The 22407-nt window shown below is 49.0% G+C and overlaps 1 protein-coding gene across 1 annotated transcript; it reads right to left on the bottom strand.

Moving 5' to 3' along the window:
* Positions 1–11684: 11684 nt before the first annotated feature.
* Positions 11685–12047, bottom strand: LOC136492123 (uncharacterized). Its single transcript, XM_066488248.1, has one exon. The coding sequence runs from the start codon at positions 12045–12047 to the stop codon at positions 11685–11687; it is 363 nt and encodes a 120-aa protein (XP_066344345.1).
* Positions 12048–22407: the final 10360 nt, after the last annotated feature.

Raw genomic sequence — 22407 nt, 5'->3', positions numbered from 1 at the left:
GGTATGGGTCCCTGTTGGGCGAGACAGAGCCCGTGCCCAAGGGGTCGGGCGAGACGGCTCTCGTACCCTTGGGGTCAAGCGGCACGGGCCCTGTGCCTGAGGGGTCAGACGAGATGGAGCCATGTCCTTAGGGTCGAGCGAGACGGCTTTCGTACCCTCGGGGTCGGGCGACATAGGGCCTGTGCCTGAGGGGTCGGGTGAGACGGCTCCCATACCCTCGAGGTCGGGCAACACAGGGACCATGCCTGAGGGGTCTGGCGAGGCGAAAACCGTCCCTTCGAGGTCGGTTGAGATTGAAATGTGTTCTCGATTATCTAGGTGAGTTTGTCGTCCGTGGTCCTCAGATCCCTTCTTTATGTATCCCTAATACCGATACCCGACAGTAGCCCTCGAGCCTGCAGAGGAGTAAGATATTACTTCGTAGGCTTTTTCGGATGGAGGGACTTCGAGGGCTTCGATCTTCTGCTACCCATGGGACACCTTGGTCGGTTGCGATTCCCTTTTGTTGTGATTGAACTCCTTGGGAACATGTAGCTATAGGATTCGAGGGCGAAAAAGATTTCTCTTGATTCTGATCCCCCCTAGGATTCGATCGATCCGCCATCGTCATGCGACCATGTATTTGGTCTCCTTACGAGTCTAACTTCCCTTGAGCCCCCACATGTAGTAGGGGTCCGGTCGAGGGGTCAGCTCATTTTTTTATCATCCCCCTCAAGCGTTTTTTCGATAAAATGGAGGGGCTAAGCCGTGCCATGTTTTCCTCGATAGACGAATCATGGTGCTCGGTGAACTGTTAACGGGCTAGTCTGAGTGGGGCACTAACTTCCTGTTCATGGGGGTCTGGCATGGGTCAGCTAGTGATCGACTCCAGATTCATGGCAGCCAATTCATATAGTTTTTGGGTCCGTTCGACCTGTCCCAAGGGCTCGCTGCCTTTCTTCGAGGAAAAACCATGGACTATGAACTGACCAAGACTCAAACATGGGCCGAGATGCCTACGGCACTCGTGCACCTAGGTATTGGCTGCTAACGGACCCATCCCTTTCCACCCCTCACTCTAAAGGCGCCCCAGAGCGGTTGTGAACCCGTTGGTAGGCCAGCCTTCAAACTCCTGGGCCTGAATGGGCCATCAGAGCATTTTCAGCTACGTATCCCTCTTTACCTATAGCGGTTCTTGGCCCATCGAATGGGGCAAACTATGACCCAGCGCGTCCTTCGAGAGAGTGGCTAGAGGTGGCATGCGCATATTGCTCGGAGAGGCGATTTGACGAGGCGTGGTGGGCTCATTCTAGGGAGCGACTAGAGGTGGCATGCGCACGTTTCTCGGAGAGGCGATGTGACAAGGCATGGAGGGCATGTAGATCTAGGCGGATAGTTCACCTCTCGCTCCACCTCCCCTTATAAATAATGGCCTTTCCCTTCACCTTTTGACATGCCTAACCGTAGCCTCGCCTTCTTCGCTTCTTCGCCACCGGTGTTCGGATCTATTGCCTTCGCTCTTCCTTCGCCAGCGTAGCTCTCGTTCTTCCACCCTTACCTCCCAAGGAGATGTGGTATCGCTCTGATGTCACCCACACGTGCATGGAGGGCCTCGTCAAGCGCGGTCTTCTCCATGGGAGGACCGACATGGCGGAGTGGCTTGTGCCCGGTCGCGAGGATGTGCCGGCGCCACTCGATGGCTACGTCGTGTCCTTCGCGCCCTTCCATGAGCGCGGACTCATGATTCCTCCCCATCCATTCTTCTAGGGACTGCTACACCACTACCAGATTGAGCTACAGCATCTGAACCCCAATGGGATCCAGCACATCACAGCCTTTATCACGTTGTGTGAGAGATACCTGGGGATTGAACCCCACTTCAAACTATGGAGGTACTTCTTCTCTGTTTCCCTGCTTAAGAAGAGGGATAGAGCTGGGGACCTACCGGTGTTGATGGGCTATGTGGGCATCCACCTCCAGGGGTAGCGGTCCACCGCGTACATGCCCTGTTAGCTATCGAGGTCCAATAAGGGGTAGCATGCATAGTGGTTCTACGTGAAGAACGATGCCGCTGCCCCCTTGCCATACTGCACCGGATGCCTCATCAAAGAGGCGTCGTCGGTGTGGTCGTGGGGACCTCTCGAGAAGGAAAAGAAGAGGATGCGCAATATCCTTGATGCCATCATGTTCCTGAAGAACCATGGCCTCCATGGGGCCGGTGTCATTGGGGCATATCATGCGAGGAGGATGGCACGCGCCCTCCCGCTGTATAGGATGATGCTCAGCGCGTAGCTCGATGGGACGGTGCTCGCCCAAGGGCCACTCCACGACAGCGAGGTCACATAGCGCATCAAGGAGGCGACGGAAGAGTCTGACATCATGTTCCTGATCCTGGGATATCCCACGATGTGACCAAATGTGGGCTTCATCGAGCTGCCAATAGGGTTGGGCTTTCGGGCCTCCATCGCATCGCTACTAGAGGACATGGCCGTGAGGGCGGCGAACCACGCCGCAGATGAGAGGAGGAAGAAGGAGAAGGACGATAAGAAGGCGAGGTGGCTGAAAGCTCTAGTTTGGTTTTGGTAAATTGATGAAACCCTAGGTGCTAACCTAGTTTATCAAAGTGATTATGAGATAGGTAGTACTATTCCAAGTGATGAAGCAACAGTGAAGATCATGATGATGGTGATGCCATGGTGATGATCAAGTGCTAGGACTTAGAAAAAGAAGAAAGAGAAAAACAAAAAGCTCAAGGCAAAGGTAAAATTGATATGAGCTTTTCGGTTTAGTGATCGAGATACTTAATGAGTGTGATCACATTTAGGATCGATAGCCGTACTATTAAGAGGGGTAAAACTCGTATCAAAATACAGTTATCAAAGTGCCACTAGATGCTCTAACTTATTGCATATGCATTTAGGATCTAGTGGAAAGCTAACACCCTTGAAAATGTTTGTAAAAATATGCTAATACACATTCACAAGGTGATACACTTGGTGATTGGCACATTTGATCAAGGGTGGTGAAGTTTCAGGTCAAAAGGAGTTATTTCATATTGACCGGACTCTGCCTTGGGCAGTGATCGGACTCTGACCCTACATCTGGTTAGTGGTGCGTAGTAAAGGCCACCCTCGATCCTTTGACCGAACGCTGAGAAGAAATTGGACTGTACGTGCTGGGGGTGCGTCTAGTCAGGTGATGACGTACGCTGATAAAAGCATCTGAATAGGCTAGTAAGGACCAGACTCTAGTCCACGTCCGGTTGTGAAAAAATGCCTCTGGAACCATACTAGAAGTGACCGGACGCCAGGCGATAGTGTGTCTGGTCCTACACTGCAATGTGCCCGGTCGCAACTTAACACGTGGCGCGAAGCTGACTAGCCTTTAAGATCGGGCGCTCAGCATTTGAGGCTGATGACATGTGGCAAGCATTGAGCGACTAGACATTGGGGTCCTATGTCCGGTCAACCTGACTAGCACGTCCTGTTAGCCCATGTTTCACTAGACAGAGGAGCCAATGGCTCTATTCGTTGGAGGCTCTATTTAAAGGTGTGTGGCCGGCTCTAACTCACCCTCTTGGCCATTTGCATTGACATAGCAACCTTATGAGCTTAGCCAAAGCCCACCCACCCATCTCCATCATTGATTCATCATCTTTGTGAGATTGGGAGAGAATCCAAGTGCATTGCTTGAGTAATTGCATCTAGAGGAACTTGGTGTTCATGTTTTGCTACAAGATTCGCTTGTTACTCTTGGTGGTTGTCACCACCTAGACGCTTGGAGCAGTGAGTATCATCGAGCGAAGGTTGGTGATTGTCTCTGACTCCAATCGTGGTGATTGTGGGGGGTTCTTTACCTTTCCTCGGTAGAGAGCCAAAAGTACTCTAGTAAATTACTCGTGGCTTGTGTGATCCTCATCTTGTGTTGGTTGTATGGCACCCTATTGAGGGTTTGGCATGTGATGCCAATTAGCGCGTGAACCTCCAAGTGAGTGAATCGCCACAACGATGACTAGCTTGCCGGCAAGCAAGTGAACCTCGATAAAAAATCATTGTGTCATCATTTAATTCTGAGGTGATTGGTCTTTATTGGTATTCATTCTTGTGATTGATTGGTTTATTTCTTGACTCGGCGGTATAATCATCTTGTTCTCTCTCTTTACATTACCGCAAACTAGTTGTCAGGGTCTTTAGTGTAGCTAGTCGTGGGATTTTGTTAGTTTGGTTAGTGTGGCTCTTTAGTTAGCCTTTGAGAGCACACTAACTTAGTATAGTAACATAGCCATTGTGTGGATAGAAACTATAGAAACTAGAATTGTGGTAGGTGGCTTACTTTTTAGTAGGCTAGCGCAACACTCGCTTCACCTTATATTTGTCTAACTGGTTTACTAAGTGTTGTTGTAGAAATTTTTTAATAGGCTATTCACCCCCCTCTAGCCTTTAGGACCTTTCAGCGGCGGGCAAAGCAGCGGGCGAGGCTGAACCGAGGAAAGCGGCGGCAGGGTTCGGAGGAGGAAGAGGAGGCTGAACCAAGAGAGAGCGCAACAGCTTCGTTTATTTTTTTCTAGATGCACAACGTACTCGTTGCATGGCAATTATTCACCGTCTCATTCTCGTCGTGGCTCTGCACCCCAGCACGTCCGTTTACCTATGTCCCTATCTTTCTCTCCATCATTTGCGTTGTGTCTGAAATTTTTAATTGGAGCACGGGCTCTGTCGTGCCCACGTCCCCGCTAAGCGCCACCGTCCATCTGCACGCTTCATCGCATCATCTCTGCCTGCTTTGCTTGACTTACTGCCAAGCCTCGTGCTGCTCCCCTTCCTCTATTTTTCTATGGCCTCGGTCTTGTCCTTGCCTACCTTGCTTGTCTCTGCAGCCTCGGTCTTGTCCGTGCCAACCGACATGTCCTACCGGCCACGCCTCGCTTCACCTCCGCCGTCTGGGCCACCCGAGCCACGCGCTAGGTCGGCCTGCTCGGCGCCCCGCCTAGGCCATGCGCCCCGCCTACCGAATAGGTGGCCGCTAGCCCATTTAGTTTTATAAAGCAAGTGTTAATTAGTTTCAGAAACAAACTTGTAAAAATCGTAGTAAATCATAGAAAAACAATAAAATGCCAAACCAGTTTTGTTGAGTTCCTAAAATCATGATCTACCTAGTAGTGTATTTCTTCATATAGACTCGGTATATTTTTAGGGTTGCTCTAATTATTTTAAAAAGGCTTAATATTGTTAAAAGCAGAACTTGCAGGAATTTCCATGATAAATCGGTGATAGTGTTGACTCTAAAAATTCTACAGTAAATTACTGATAGTATTATCTGCTCACTGTAATTCTTGTAGCTCTAGAATAATTAGTTGTTAGATGGATAATGATGCTCTATTTCGAATAATGATTAAATCGATAGAATGAAATAAAGAAACAACTTGGGTTGTATAACTAAAACATTGGTTGGGAAGTAACGCCTTATTCGACAACATGGATACGTAGACCAGCGTTAGAGCTATCTCGTTAGCTTGTGAGGCGTGATCAGATTTCTAAGCATTTTGGCTATCGTTGGTTATTTACATCTATGCATTTGCCTCAATGCATATCATATATGTATGATGATGGATCAACGGATCAATTGAAGGATGATTGGGAATTTGAAGATGATGTAATGGTATTCTCTCCTGGAGATGATGCAATGGGCTTTCTATTCAGTTGATGGTGGATGATCTGAAGATGCAGATACTAACTTTTTAATATATCTTACCCAGGCAAGCCCTGGTGCATAACCCCTACTTTTCTACAGTTTAAATTATATTTATGCATTAAGTTTTAAGGAGTTGTATGAAACCCACTTACATATATATATATCCTATGAGTCTTACTAGTATGATAGGATCGTGTAGATTGCTATGCTACAGGACTTTGGTAGAAGTCGAGTGATGGCTGTCACTCGCTAGAGATAGGAAATATATTACTGTATTGTTATCACTTGGAAAATATAAATTGTGGAAAGGGAAAATGGTGACCAGGCAGAGATATGGTTTGGGTATTGGTGGGTGTAAGAGGTTGTGTCGCCGCGGACATGGGACATAGCTTGATTACACTGCTTTCCCTATCTATGTTGGTTAAGGACCAGCCATTGCATAAGACTCGAGGCAAGTCATAGACTTATTATCCCAAGCACATACTTGGGTATGGGCGCTTGAAAGACTTGTTGCTCTCTTGTTGTGGATCTGGCTCTTTCCAGATCGACTGTCTTGGTGGTTCTTGGGTTAGGAGGTCCTTGCACCGCACTGAGTCTAGGACTCAGGGGCGGGGGCTTGGAGTCCTAGTTTGGATAAGGACCTAGACACCCAAGATAGGAGGGTGATGGGTTGGTCCTGCTTGTGCCTTGGGTATAAGCAGGGCGTGTGTTTTCGGGGTACCCAGCTGGGGGCATTGATTCGTGAATCGCTGGGCAATCCGATACAGCTTGTTTTTGGGCCTAGCACCGTAGTAAGAACTGAAAGATGAAAGATGGAATAGAAAAAGAAAATTCGATTGCTTACCACCTACTGGAAAGTAGCACAAGTGCTTACATAGAATGATTAGTTAATGAACTAATACGGCTGTTAATGAAAATCGAATATAAGGACGCACTTTTAGTAATGCTTTCTACAGATGCAATAAACCCACAAGCCAGGTAGCCTTGCATATCCTTGGAGTCTTTTCTTTCCTCCTGTTAGGTAAGTCTTGCTGAGTACAATTGAGTACTCAGGGTTTTATTTCCCCTGTTGCAGGTGACAGGTGGATGCTAGACCTGACTCTTATGTGTGGATTCCTCCTGGTGGGCTCAGAGGGGATTCCTTTACGCTCCGATCGTAGTTTTTATTTATAACTCTTACTAAATGTTTTTATAAAGGAAAGTTTTATAATTTGTTGTCATAGTTTACATATCAATATTTCATCATGCCATGAATAGATAATTATTTCCGTTGTAACTCTATTCACATGTTTATATTACGCTGTTAAATTAAATTATTCATAACTCTGATAACATGCTCATATTCTGTTACTATAATTAGTAAATATTATACTCTGATGTTGTATTAAAAGTGATGTAAGAAATGGTCAAGAATGATGTAAGCTTTATTCTCTCGTTTGTGATCCTAATGGAAAAATGTGGATTTTCGGGTTCTCCCTCGGGGTGTGCCCGATGGAACCGAGTAATTTAGTGTTTTTCCTTGGGTGCTTAGTGTCTAATGAAAGACGAGCACTCCTAGGAGGCATTAAACTAGGCGGTTCTACCACAGGAAGGAGTGGGACAATTTGCTCTAGGACATAGAGGGGTTCCGCACGGAGTGTGACTTGGCTTGCCAGGAGCACGTCGACGCCTAGCAGCAGATCGACCTCCTTGAGGGTGAGCTTGAGAGGGAGAAAGACCTAAAGGTTGCAACTAAGGGAGTGTCTTTCAGGCTCGCCATGGAGGTCGGTCAGCGCCAGGAAGAGGTCTGACGCCTAGAGGCTGAGGTGACTCGGCAGTGCACTGAGGTGAGCAAGATTTGGGCAAACGTGGATGGTAAGCCTCCGGTTTCCCTTGTTGTCTTTCTCCATGGAATCCATGGTAGGCCTTTTGACACGGTCGGTATGTGACTTGGACAGGTCTCGATGACAAGCTTGGGGCAGAGGTGATGAAGAGCCGCAGCCTAGAGAAGGAGCTCTAGGAGGTGAAGGCCTCCCTCCTAAAGGAGAGTGACGAGCATGATACCCTACGTGTTGCCATCCAGCTGGTCTTTGATGACCTCAAACTGGCCCTAGAGCAGGAGACGAGCTCGTTCACGGTTCGCGGTTCATGCTGTCCGGATTACGAATCGATCGCGTGGGATCACGAGGGACACACTTCGCTTTGGCGTTCATCGATCGTTTGTGATCATCTGTTTGCAATCGTCCGTTCTCATTACGCGAACATTGATCTGGTGACGATGAGCCAGGGCTTTGCGCCTAGTTACTCTAAGGCCAAGCTAGAGGATATCGAGAAGGAGGTGGCCCCTCTGGCATAGGACTTATCTGCCAAGATACATGATGAGATCATCCCCCTGAAGAATTAGTTAGTTAGATAGGCCAGGAGATGAACTTTTGTTATGGCCAAATAGACTTTTGGCTCTTCTCCTTTTTTGTATAAAAAGGTTAATGTGTTCCAACTCTTTTCGTTGTTAAGGCTGTAAAGCTCGAGGTGCGGGTGAAAAAACTTTGATCACGCTGGTGAGTAAAAACGCCATAGCCGTTGGGGCATAGGTTTCTTGCACCCTGACTAGTTTTACTCAGCGTTTGTTTCCGCAACCCTTGTTTCTAGATCTTAATGTAAGAGAGGGTCAGGCACAGAGAATATTTTTAGGTAGATATACTCTTATCAGCCTCCGAGTGAGGCCTGACCCCTTGCTATTGTTGGGGTCAGGTGTCACTAAAGATCGAGGAGACGATAGCGAAACCGATAAGAGAAAGTGTTTTTCATTTCAGAAATGTCATTCTTAATTTTCATACGTACATGCATAGATTAGGGGTAAAAGCAACGTAGCTACTTGAGGTTCTAGGCATTGACAAAGACCTTGCCACCGATGGTCTTGAGCTTGTATGTGCCGGGTTGGATCACTTATGCGACGACGTATGGTCCCTCCCACGGTGGAGAGAGCTTGTGATGGTTGTTGTTGCTCTAGACGAGGCAGAGTACCAGGTCGTCGACATTGAAGGCCCGACACCACACCCAATGGTTATGGTACTAGCGCAACGCTTGCTAGTACTTCATCGAGTGGAGGAGGGCAACATCATGCGCTTCATCGAGCTGATCCATGGCATCCTTGAGGGACGCCTCGGCTCCCTACTCGTTGTATGCCCTAACCCTCAGCGCTCCATAGTTGAGGTTGATTAGGAGGACTGCCTCGGAGCCATAGACCATGAAGAAAGGTGTGTAGCGGGTCGCCTAGCTGGGGGTCATCCTTAAGCTTCAGAGCACCGTGGGAAGCTCCACAACCCTTCGTCTGCCTAATTTGATTAGCCGGTTGAAGATCCTAGGCTTAAGGCCTTGTAGGACCATGCCGTTCGTGCGTTCGACCTACGCATTTGTGCGGGGGTGCGCCTCGACGGCCCAATCGATGTGGATGTGGTATTCATCGCAGAATTAGAGAAACTTTTTCCTAGTGAACTACATGTCGTTGTCCATGATAGTAGAGTTCAGGACTCCAAAGCGATGGCCGATGTTAAGGAAGAACAACATGGCTTGCTCGAACTTGATCACGGAGATCGGCTGAGCCTCTATCCACTTTATAAACTTGTCTATGGTGACAAGCAAGTGCATATAGCCCCAGGCGCTTTCTTGAGAGGTCCGACCATATCGAGCCCCCAGACCGTGAAGGGTCACGTGATAGGGAACGTTTGGAGTGCTTAGGTCGACAGGTGGGTCTGTTGAGCATAGTATTGACACCCTTCGTAGGTGCACACAATCTATTCGGTGTCGGCTACTATGGTCCACCAGTAGAAGCCCTATCAGAACGCATTTCTGACCAGGATCCTAGGTACGGCATGGTGCCTGTAGACCCCACCATGGATATCTCTCAGCAACCGCTTCCCTTGTTCGATGGGGATGCAGCACTATAGGATCCCGGTGTGGCTTCAATTGTAGAGTTCCCCCTCAATAACGACAAAGGACTTGACGTGACGCACGAGTCGCCGAGCCTCCACTTTGTCCATCGGTAGCACCTCACGGAGGAGGTAGTCGAGGAAAGCTGTCCTCTAGTCAGCTAGAGGGTCAGGCTCTGCCGCTGAATCTTCATCAAGCTCCATGACTTCAGGGTCAGAAGGAGTCGACGGTCGGTTAGCCCCTAAGCCTAGGGCAGGTGCCCCATCACCAGTCTGTTTTGGCTCCTCATAGCGGACCGAGGGATTGTACTGATCACTGGTGAATATGCCTGTCGGCACCAGCTATCGGTCGAACGCCATTTTCACCAGCGTGTTGGCCGCCTCGTTGAGCTATCTTAGGATGTGGTTGAGTTCGAGGCCATCGATCTTGTCCTCTAGCTAGTGGACATCTTAGCAATACGCAGCCATCTTGGTGCTGCGGCAGCTTAACTCCTTCATGACTTGCTCGATGACCAGCTGGGAGTCACCCTGGATGTCAAGCCATTAGATGCCCAACTCGACAACGATGCGTAGGCCATTGATGAGTGCCTCATACTTGGCCACATTGTTGGAGGTAGGGGAATTGACGTGAACCATGTACCTCATGCGTACCCCGAGGGGTAAAACAAAGACTAGCCCCACGCCGGCGCCTTTCTTCATTAGCGATCTATCGAGGTACATCGTCTAGTACTCTTGGTCGATGGCTGTTGGTGGCATTTGGATCTTGGTCCACTCTGCTATGAAATTGGCTAGGACTTGGGACTTGATGGCCATCTGAGAGGCATACGAAATGCCCTGACCCATCAGCTCGAGTGCCCACTTCATGATTCTTCATGTGGCATCCCAGTTTTGGATGACCTCACCAAGAGGGAAGGACTTTACGACCGTCATGGGGTGCGACTCGAAGTAGTGACGCAACTTCCTCTTAGCGACCAGAACAGCATATAAGAGCTTCTAGATTTGGGGTAGCGAGTCTTGGAATCGAACAAGACCTTGCTAATGAAGCACACGGGGCAATGTACTTTGAGGACATGTCCCTCTTCTTTCCACTCTACCACTAGGGCAGCGCTGACCACTTGCATGGTGGCCGTAATGTAGAGCAGGAGCGGTTCCTCATCGGTCGGGGGGGCTAGGATAGGGGCCTTCATCATGAGTTGCTTGACCTTGTCAAGTGCCTCCTAGGCCTCAAGCATCCATTCGAAACAGACAACTTTCTTCAGAAGCCGATAGAGGGGGAGACCTCATTCGCTGAGGCATGAGATAAAATGGCTGAGCACGGCGAGGCACCCTGTAACTTGTTGTACCCCCTTTATATTCTGAATCGGGCCCATTCTCATGATGGCCAAGATCTTCTCTAGGTTGGCTTCAATGCCATGCTCGGAGATGATAAAACCCAGCAGCATACCCCTTAGGACCCCCAAAATGCATTTCTCAGGGTTGAGTTTCATGTCGTTTGCTCATAGTTTTGCGAAGGTCTGCTCTCGGTCGGCTATGAGCTAATCAGCCTGTTTGGACTTGACCACCATATCGTCTATGTAGGACTCAACGGTTTGCCCGATGAGGTCCCCGAAACACTTGAGCATACAACGCTGATATGTAGCCCCTGTGTTTTTTAGACCGAACAACATTGTGATGTAGCAGAATGATCCGAACAGGATGATGAAAGACATCATGAGCTAGTCAGACTCTTTCATCACGATTTGATGATACCCATAGTACGTATCAAGGAAGCATAGGGTTTCACACCCTAAGGTCGAGTCAACTACTTGGTCTATGCGTGTTAAAGAAAATGGATCCTTTGGACACACTTTGTTGAGACCCATGTAATCAACACACATTCTCCATTTCCCACTTTTTTCTTACAAGAACAGGATTGGCTAACCACTCAGAGTGATACACTTCCTTGATGAATCCGGCTGCCAAAAGCTTCGCAATCTCCTCGCCGATGGCCCTACGCTTCTCCTTGTCGAAGCGACGTAGGCACTGCTTCACTGGCTTGGAGCGTGACCTAATCTTCAAGGCATGCTCGGTGACTTCTCTCAGAATTCCTGGCATGTCCAAAGGTCTTCACGCAAAGATGTCTCTATTGGCGTGGAGGAAGTCAATGAGCGCGCTTTCGTATTTGGAGGAAAGTGTGGTGCCTATGCGCACCACTTTGCCCTTAGAGCTGTTGGGGTCTATAAGGACCTCCTTGGTGCCCTCCATGGGCTCGAAAGACCCAGTCGACCGCTTCAGGTCAGGCACTTCTTCGATGACCTCCTCCCTGATGGTCACGGACTCTTTGGAAGCGACAATCATCATGGCATGTTCGCAGCACTCGACCTCGTACTCATAGGCATGCTGGAAGGAGGTGCCGACGGTGATGACCCCACGTGGACCTAGCATCTTCAACTTCAGATAGGTGTAGTTGGGGACAGCCATAAACTTCATGTACCATGGATGTCCTAGGATGGCATGGTAGGTCCCATGGAACACGACCACCTCAAAGGTAAGGGTCTCTGTCCTATAATTAGTCAGATTCCCAAAGGTGATGGGCAGATCAATCTGCCCAAGCAGCATGGCCTGCTTTCTAGGCATGATGCCGTGGAAAGGCACCCAGATTAGATGAATGTGCGATCAGTCGATGCCCATGGCATCGAGCGTCTCAGTGTATATGATGTTAAGTCCACTGCCTCCATCTATCAGCACCTTAGTGAGCCACTTCATGCCGACGATCGGGTCGACCATGAGTAGGTATCTTTTTGGCTATGGGACACTTTCTGGGTGGTCGGTCTAATCAAAGGTGATGGCAGACTCCAACCATAGAGGAAGGAGGGCACGCTAGCTCAGCCATATAGACCTCATGACGCGTAAGCTTCTGGCAACGCTTGGAGTCATAGGCCACCAACCCCCCAAAGATCATGAGGCAGCCATCCGGTGTTGGAAAGCCACCATCCTTCCCCTCAGCGTCGTCTGTCGCTGGCTTGGGCTCCTTCCTATGCTCACCCTTGTTGGAGCCACTGGATAGGAACCGCTTCATGAGGGCATAGTCTTTGTATAGGTGCTTGACGGGGAAGGCATGGTTCGGGCATGGCCCTTCGAGCAGCTTCTCAAAGTGGTCTAGGGTACCCTTGGTGGGCTTTTGGACCCCCTTGTGGTCAGCAGGGGCCATGAGTGAGCCCTCACGCTGCTGCTTGTTCTTCTTTCTTGTTGGGGCAGTTGGAGGTGCCTTTGTCGGCGTCCTTGTCCTGCTTTGCCTTGCCCTTGGGATGGTCAAAAATAGCTTCGACTGCCTCCTTATCCAAGGCGTGGCTGGTGGCGATGTCGAGGATCTCCTTGGTGGTTCACGGGTCCTTGCATCCTAGCTTGTGAACTAGAGACTCACAAGTGGTCCTGGATGTGGCAGAACCGCCTAATCTAATGCCTTCTAGAAGTACTTGTCTTCCATTAGACACTAAGTACTCAAGAGAGGATACTAAACTATGCAGTTCTGTCGAGCACATCCCAAGGGAGAACTCGAAAATCTACATTTTTCCATCAGGATCATAAAAGAGAGAATAAAGCTTACAACATTCTGAAGTCATTTCCTACATCACTTTATTATAGTAGTAGAATATTATCTCAATTGATTATAACAATAGAATATAATAATGTTATCAGAGTTATAAAGGAAACAAAGATTAATTTAATGACATGGTGGAGTATTAATATAGTGGACATTTATATATAAGAGCTGCTAGCAGATTTTACATCTTTTCTTATAAAAACTTTTAGTGAGGGTTATAAATAAACACTACAGTCGTAGCGTGAAAGGAATCCTCTCTGAGCCCACCAGGAGGTTTCCACACACAAGAGTTAGCTCTAAGTATCCTCCGATCAACTGCAACAGGGGGAATAAAACCCTGAGTACTCGATTATACTCAGCAAGACTTACCCGATAGGAGGAAAATAAAAGACTCCAAGTATATACAAGGCTTATTTGGCTTATGGGTTATTGCATCTGTGGAAGCATTACTAAACATGCATCCTTATATTCAATTTTATCACCAGTCATCATTAGTTCATTAACTAACCATTCTATATAAGCACCTATGCTACTTTCAAGCAGGTGGTAAGCAATCAGAACCATTTTATCACCTTTTAAGTTCTAGTTCTTACACGGTGCTAGACCATAGCCAAGTCATACCGTCACACAAAAACAACGATTTATGAACTAATGTATCCTAGCTGGGTACCCCGAAACACACGCCCCGTTTGTACCCTAGGCACAAACAAGACCAATCCATTCCACTCTTGTCAAGGGGTCTAGGTCTTTGTCTAAACTTGGACTCCAAGCCTCCACACTTGAGACCTGGTCTCAGTATAGTGCTTAGACCTCCACCTTTCCTCGCCTCCAATTATTCAGTCCGAAAAGAGCCGGAACCCATGACAAGAGCGTAACGAGCCTTTCTGCTCCCATAAGCAAGTATGTGCTCAGGATAATAAGTCTATGACCTAACTATCATCCACAGCAACGGATGATCCTCAATCGACACAGGCAGAACAAGTGCAATCCGAGCCTCACTTGAATACCTAACCAAGTTTAGATCCAAAGTACCATTCCACCAGGTCTCCAATTATCCTTCATATAAATTCCATGTGATAGTAATATAATAACAACAATAATATCTTTCCTATCTCTCACGAGTGACATGTAATCACTCGACTTCTACCAGATCCTATAGCATGGCAATCTACATGATCCTGACATACTAGTAGGACTCATAGGATAAGGATATATATGTATGCAAGTGGTTTCATTCAACTCCTTAAAACTTAATGCACAAGCATAAAATAAAGTGCAGAATAATAGGGGTTATGCACCGGGGCTTGCCTGGGTAAGATATAACCAAAAGTTAGCATTCTATCATGGTGACACAATCATCAGGCACCATCCTTTCCGCTACTTCGATCATCTCCACAATCCATCGTTGTTCCTATTATGACATACATGGACGCAACGTAGAGACGTAAATAATCAACGGCAATCGAAACTCTTAGAAATAAGATTATGCCTCGCAAGCTAATGAGATAGCTCTATTAACTAACATGCTAGGCTATGTACCACGTTGTCAAGCAAGGCCTCGTTTCTCAAAAATGTTCTAGCTTTAAAATTCCAAAGTGCTTCGGCATTTTATTGATTAAATATATATTTTTAAACTAGGGCTCATTTAGCTGCCTTAGCAAACTAATTATTAAGGAGCTACAAAAATTATAGTGAGCATCTAATAATGTTAGGAATTTACTGTGAAAGTTTCAGAGCCAACACTATCACCAATTTATCACAATAATTCCTATAAGTTTATATCTTACAATATTAAGCATTTCCAATTATTAATATACTCCTAAAAATATTATAAAACTATGTGAACAAAATATACAGTAGATAGATCATGATTTTAGGATCCTAACAAAATTAGTTTCACAATTTTTGGCCAACAACAAAAAATTATATTGAATTTACAAGTTTACCTTAGAACTAAATTAGAAAATGCATTAGAAAAAGGAAAGGGCCGGCAGCAACCCAATCTGGCCCGGCAGCCCAGCAGCCCATTATAGCCCGTGCGGGGGCATGATCGTGCGTTACCAGGCCGGCCCAACTGGCCCACTATGCAAGCGCATCCACGCATTTTGCAAAAGAGTCCCTGTCTTATTAGATTACTACACGGCGTTCCCGAGCACTATTGCACTAGAGATACATTTTACATCGAGCACCCCCAAAAACCCTACCTTCTCACTGAGTTGGTCCTCAACGCCCTATGCACGATGGTATGGCTGTGGCTGGCATAGCATGGCCACGCTAGCCTACCGAGGGCCAAAAATACACGTCCATCGGGCCGACGTCAACCCACGGACCAACGTGCAATGGTGGGAGGCGGCGGAAAGTCCAACGGTGTACTACCCAACCCTAACCTCAAAGACGGTGGATCCGTACGGCGGCGCGAGCGTTCCGGCGAGCCTACGTCCTCATGAAAAAGTAGAGATGGCGGGTAAGCATCAGTAGCTCACCGTGGTGCATGCTATAGTGACGGTTGAAGCAAGGGAGGGCCGAGGAGGTCTGGCCACGTGCGCCCGGGCACAACAATGATGCCCTGAGCTAGACACCGATGCGTTAGGTCCTCACTCGTGTCGTTCCTGGTCAAACAAAGATGAGCAACAACACGAGGGGACCAAGGTGAGCTCATAGAAACAACTAGTTGAACCCCTACCGAGGGGTAGGGCTTTACCCCAAGTTAAGCTCTGTTTTGGAGGCGTGATGACCGGTGGCCACAAAAACACTAAATTTGTCCACACCAAGGTGCAGCAAAGCCTCGATAGGGGCCGCCTAGCTAGTCAACTCCCTAGGCCACTTGCTGGTGTAAGGAATTAAACTACGAAGCTCCGAGGTAAGCGAATCGAGAGGTAGAGCGTGCGGTGCTCCCGCTGTGGTCATGTCATGGAGAGGCACATGAGTGGGCTCGAGTGGATTAAGACGGTGGCTTTGACTCATACCTGTAGTATGAGCACGTGCACACAGGTGACGAGACAGGGGAGGGCTTGGTGCGACATGCTTGAATTGGAGCGGCCGAACCCAAGTAGGTCGCATCGACATTGGCTAGCGGGGTCAAGTGAGGCAGGACAAGCAGAGAGGCATCATCGTCACCTTGTGACTAGGGTCGGTCGACCCAGATGTGGCGGGTGGCGGCACGGGCTCGCGGTAGGTGAGACGCAGGGCAGGGTGGCTGCCATGTCAACACGGTGACAATGGCCACGAACTTGGATCGACACCATGCATAGCTTGGTGGACAAGGTGGCGCACGCATGCATTGACAGTGGGGCACACAGCAACCGTATTGCAATGATGCCTCGCCATGCGATCGCGCAGCGGCTGCACCGGCGTAGGGCTCGTGTGCATGCGAGGCTAGGGCACAGCTTGGCCAGACCGACGTGCGGCATGGGTGGCGACGAGACCACCACCGGCAAGGTCACACGCAGTGCGCACGTGCGATGCCGCACACCCGAGCACGGTGACCACGCACAGTCCGAACAGCTGCCCTAGGTGACGTGCATGCATTTTAAAGCGCATCTAAAAACTAACCTAACACAGTTGAAACTAAACTACCTCAACCATGCTAACGAGGGTACATCAGTCTACCATAAGGAGCAAAAACACAGCATTGACCTTTAGCTAGATTTTCTAGAATTAATTCATCAACATGGCATTATCACACTATTTTCAAGCTTATAATTTCTTCCATGTCTTGAGCGGAATTTGACTTCAAGTTCCATTTCTAAGCCATTAGAAATACTAGCTAGTCATATTATTTTTCTTTAGTAAGAGTTGCATTGTCATCTACAAAGTTTGTACTTTAAACCTTATTTAGGTGTCACACACATGTTCTATAATACTTTTGCTCAATAAAAATTGGTTTTCCACCCTACTTGACATAACTTGAGTTATTGAATAAATTTCCATTTAACTTTTTTATTGGTCATTTTAGGCTATAAGAAATTTATCAACACCTTCTATCACTTGCATTACTACATAACATCATGCTCATGATATGATTTAATAGTTTGTTTAGGGCGTAACACCGAGGGTGTTACACCGGACAGGAAGGCTCCTATAACGTCAGCGTCGACGACGTTGGGCAGCTCGTTGCACTGCTAGGAGAAGCACCGGATGTACTCATGAAGAGTTTCCCCGAACTTCTATCGGTAGTTTTTGAGATCCCACGGGGTTCTAGGATGCGTGTAGGTGCCCTGGAAGATTCGCACGAAAATCTCCTTTAGGTTCACCCAACTTTGAATCCGGTTGGGCGGAAGGTGCTCCAACCATATTCGTGCCGAATCAGCCAGGAACAATGGGAGGTAGCGGATAATGAAACTGTCATTATCCACTCGGCCGTCTTGGCAAACAAGCCGATAATCCTCGAGCCACAGTCCAGGGTTAGTTTCCCAAGAGTATTTCAGGATGTTGGTCGGTGGTCGGTACTGCGGTGGGAAGGTGGCATTGAGGATGTATTAGCCGAAGGCCTAAGGTCATGGTATGTTGGGGCTCGGGCTCTGATCCTTGCCGCTATTGTAGCGTCCATCGCGACGAGGGTGGTAGCCGCGTTCGGCTTCCTCTCTCTCGTTGCTTCGTCCACGCCTACGGGCATCTAGGGTGTTTCGTGTGTCACGGTGGAGGCCGAGACGCTCATGCACAGGGGCCATGGCGCATGGTGGACAGACACATCCCTAACATGTCGTCCCAAGGGAACACGCTAACTGGCGTCGAGCTCGCATCGTCGAGACAGCGAGCTCTCCACCTGCTGCACCACCGCATGCTCGAGTAGTGTGCGTATCTCGTGATGGGCCCAACGATCCTCGGGTGTCGCAGGCTCTGAGAGCCCTCGAAGCAATGCCGCCATGGCAGTGATGTTCTGGCTTGCCCAGGTGAAGTGTGGGAGGGCTCTATCACCTTCGATGATCCTCTAGTTCACATCGCGGACCATGGCGCGCGCACACCCACCGTCTCCGCGGTGCTCGATCTCTTGCTCGAGCCCCGCATGCTCTTGCTCGAGCTGGAGTCGCGCATCCTCGAGTTCCCTGTGCCACGCCCTCAGTTGCTCCACCCACAGGCGAGGCGGGGCCCCTACATCTCCCTCGACCTCGTTGTCGAGGTCATTTGGTGGGGTAGCCCTCCCTCGTGGATGCTTTTGATATGTCCCTCAGGGGTACCTACCATAAAACATTCTCGTGAGGGGTGATGGCTCCCCCTGCTCGAGTCATAGTCAGAGGGCGACTCTGAATCTCCCGCGAGAAGGTCTTGGAAAGATTTTGCGACATATTCGGTCATCCCCACAAACTCATCGTTCGTAGGGGATGGGTGCATGCGCTGCGCCATGAGGTGTCTATCGGTCTCTATGGCGTTGCGCAGACTGAACAAGAATGTTGTTGGGGCACGCCGGATGAGGTATTCCGGGGAGAGTGGTTTCCCCCAGCAAGCTATGTCATGACATTCGTGAATGAGAAGGTGAGGCAGCGCAGGTCCTCTCGGTACGGTCAGGGTCCTAGGAAGGCATCAAGCTGGCGCTTTAGCCTCCCATAATCGAAGCCGAGGAGCTAGTCGCCCCCGGGGGCATAGGCCTTCGACGCGTGCAGCTACAGTTCTCAAGCACCTCGATGATCGCGTCGAGGCCGGCTGAGTGGAGAGGTTGGATGGCGGCAGGAGCCTGCGCTAAATCTCCCTTCGTCATGGTGATGAAGTCTAGGTTCCTGAAGCGCACGTGCACGTCCGGGACCCAGCTGACGCCACGACTAGCCATTCGAGGCCTAATGTGGATGTCGAGACGCACAAAAAACCCTTGCCTGGTGCGCCAACTATCGGTGTTTTGGACCACCGGCTAGTAAATTTGTATCTACGCATCTGGCCTGGATGGTGTGCTCGGGGGACACAAGAATTTATACTGGTTCGAGTGGAATGTTCCTACGTCCAGTGTGTTGCTGCTCGTCTTACCGGCACTAGTTTGTAGTAGGGGTTACAAACGGGCGAGAGAGGGAGAAGGCCCCAAGTCTCTGGTGAAAAGATCAAATGGAGTTGAGTCTTGTTGAGCTCATTCAGCCATGTGCTCCTGCCCTCATGGGGCCTCCTGCTTTCCCTTTTATAGGTGAAGGGGAAGGCACAGGTTACAGGGAGAGAAAGAGAGGAAAGGGGAAAAGCGAGGGAGAAGAAGGCCTCCAGGGCCACCACGCCCTTCTTTTTCTTCATGCGGGTCCTGTCGACGCTGTAAATGGTGACGGGGACGGCTACACGTTGGGCTCCTGTTCACCACTGGTGCCATGCCCCGACGTCATCAGCTGGTCGTGGCGTCCCATCCCATCCCGACGGACGCCGTGGTGAAATGACGTGCCTGTCAGCGGCCGTACAGGGATTAGGCAGCACAGCGACCACGCACCCGTCACTGTTGGCGATGCGAACCCCCGGACATGGCCTGACGTGGCCACATGTCACGTCGAGACGTGCCCGCTTCCCTCCAGTATCTGAAGTTTGACCCTAAGGTCGTACCCTTAGACTCGTAGTGGTTGGAAGCGATATGGGTCCCCGTCGGGTGGGACAGAGCCTGTGCCCTCAGGGTCGAGCAAGACGACTCCCGTACCCTCGGGGTCGGGCGACACGGGGCCCGTGCCCGAGGGGTCGGGCGAGACGGAGCCCGTGCCCTCAGTGTCGGGCGAGACGGCTCCCGTACCCTCGGGGTCGAGCGACACGGGGCCTGTGTCCGAGGGGTCGGGCGAGACGGCTCCCGTACCCTCAAGGTCGGGCGACACGGGGCCCGTGCCCGAGGGGTCTAGCGAGGCGGAAATCGTCCCTTCGGGGTCGGTTGAGACTGAAATGCGTCCTCGATTATCTAGATTAGTTTGTCGGCCGCGGTCCTCAGATCCCTTCTCCGGGTATCCCTAATACTGATATCCAACAGTTATCTACTCAATTATCTATTGACCCCATACTTAGTTCATACTACACACGCCAACTTTGCAAGCGTTTGTTGTGGTGATGTTGTAGCAATTAGGACAAGTGGTCAAGTTTTTCTTTCTAGGCACATGGGTGGCGATTTAGTTTATGCATTAATAGTCATTACAAGATATTGGTCTACTTTTTTATTGTTGGTTGTGTGCTTCCTTCGGTAATGGATGGATGTGCATTCCAAGACTTTGTGTTATCTATACTTGAAAAGTTTTCCTTTATAAAAAAATGATTAGTTTCCTCTAAAAGTCCGTTTTGGAACGCACGAATTTTACTATGGGAACTGTTCATTTTCATAGGAAAACCCAAAGGGGACTAATCCATGTGAATAGGATCATGTTCTAACAATACAATTGCATTGGTGGGAGATGCTGGGCATCTTAGTAACGTTCAAGGTGCTATTATAAGTCTCAAATAGCATGTCACTTCTAGACTTGTTGATATTTGGTTAAGCAGGGTTGGTCTACGACCGAATAGAGATAGGTGCAAGTAGAGAGAACGTGAGAGAACCAAATAAGTGAGGGGCAAAAGATCTTCTCCACCTTCCTTCGTGTTTTATTTGTTTTCGTGGTTGGATTTATATTTACAAAGAGTCCCTAAAAATTACAAATAGATTCTAAAAATTCTCAAGGAGGCCTCCAGACTTTATAACTGGACCCTAAACACTCTAATGGGGTCCCTAACATATGAACAAGCACATTGAATTCCCGCAGTCGTTTCATCAGGAGAAAAAAGGGAAACAAATGTCTCGACATCGGGCACTTAAAATGTAGACTCATTCTTGGTAGTGTTGCTTACTTATAAATGAATTGATGTAAATCGGGTGTGTTGATGTATGAATATTCATCCAGTAGTCCGTATGTAAGAGTAGCCGGTGGCAGGAATATGATTCGGAAATGCTCTTGCGCGGACGTTCGGATGGTTTTTTTTTCCTATCAGACGTTATTTTAATTGTATCCTGCCCATACAGATGGCCCAACAGTCTCTACCTGACATATTTCTCTCCCACACCACTGCTCGTCTTCCCGACACGACACTGGGGCGGGGCGTTTGTGGCTGGCGGCGTCGTGCTCGCCTTTTTCCTTCGTCGCTGACCGCCTTCCATCACTACCTCTTCCTCCCTCGCGGCCCTGCCTGTCCGTGCCCGCCAACAGCAGCGACACAGCCACCCAGGCGCGCAGGCGCCGGCCGCCACATGTGGCCGTCGCTGGCCGAGCCCAGGGCAAGCGCAGGTGCAGCTAAAGCCTTGGCCGTCGGCTTGCCAAAATCGTTCGTTCCCCGCTCTGTGTTGCGTCATACGGAAGAAGGGTGAAAACCGCATGTTGGAAGAGTATGTTTCAAGTGTTTCAGATGTTTAAAAGGTATGTCGCAAGTGTTGTATATCGATGTCGCTAAAGTAGATCTAGATGTTGCATATGTTGTAATGGCTATAGACGTATATTTTAAGTGTATGTTGCAAATGTTTCATACTTTCATCTGTTTCAGACGTATGTTGCTAGTGTTTTATTTGAATGTTGCAAACGTAGATCTGAATGTTGCATATGCATGCATGTGTTTCAAGTGTTATCAGGTGCTTCATATGGATGTTGCATATGTTTGCAATGGTTTTCAAATGTTTTTCAGACGTTTTCATAAGTGTTTTCAGATGCTTATTTCAAGTGTTTCATCTGTCTTCTTTTGCATGTTGCAACTATTGTATCTGGATGTTTTCAAAAGTAGATCGGGTGTTGCATATGGGATGCGCGTGGGAAGCCACTGACGGCGCGGGCAACATTCGGGGCGGCGTGGGTGACATCCGGGGTGACGCGGGGCCACTGCTGGTGCACTCGCTCGCTCCTTGTGCGGGCACCATTCGGACACTAGCATCCGGATTGGATGTTCGGGCGCTAGCAAGTCCGATATGATTTCTCTTATTTGTCATGTCAGCCGTTTGTATACTCCTTATTCGGTTATTCCCTTCTTTACAAAATAGCAACGTACAATCCAATATCTAGTTGATCCAACGAACTGCAACGTTCCTCACGTGGCGGAGGTCGAACTCCCGGTACACAACAAGACGCCTGCAGCCACACCCACACAATACGCACAGAAACTACCAAGTTACCAAGGCTAGTCTCAAACAAGGCGCCTGCAGCCACACAGGTCACAGGGCACAGGAAACTATCAACGCTAACCTCCAACGCCAACCGGGCCGAGCCAGGTCTGTCGCCGTCCCGCAGCGATTCCCACACACCCGTTGCACTCATGAAAACAGGCGCACCCATCGTCTCTCGCCCCGCTCTCCCA

This window comes from Miscanthus floridulus, chromosome 11 (genome assembly GCF_019320115.1).
Source record: "Miscanthus floridulus cultivar M001 chromosome 11, ASM1932011v1, whole genome shotgun sequence".
In the NCBI taxonomy this organism is placed as follows: domain Eukaryota; kingdom Viridiplantae; phylum Streptophyta; class Magnoliopsida; order Poales; family Poaceae; genus Miscanthus; species Miscanthus floridulus.
The sequence above is the reverse complement of the archived record's forward strand: the minus strand, read 5'-3'. Positions and strand labels throughout refer to the sequence as shown.

What these genes read in the sequence shown, in the direction of transcription:
- LOC136492123 (XM_066488248.1), bottom strand. Translation starts at nt 12,047, where the DNA reads ATGAAGTTTATGGCTGTCCCCAACTACACCTATCTGAAGTTGAAGATG.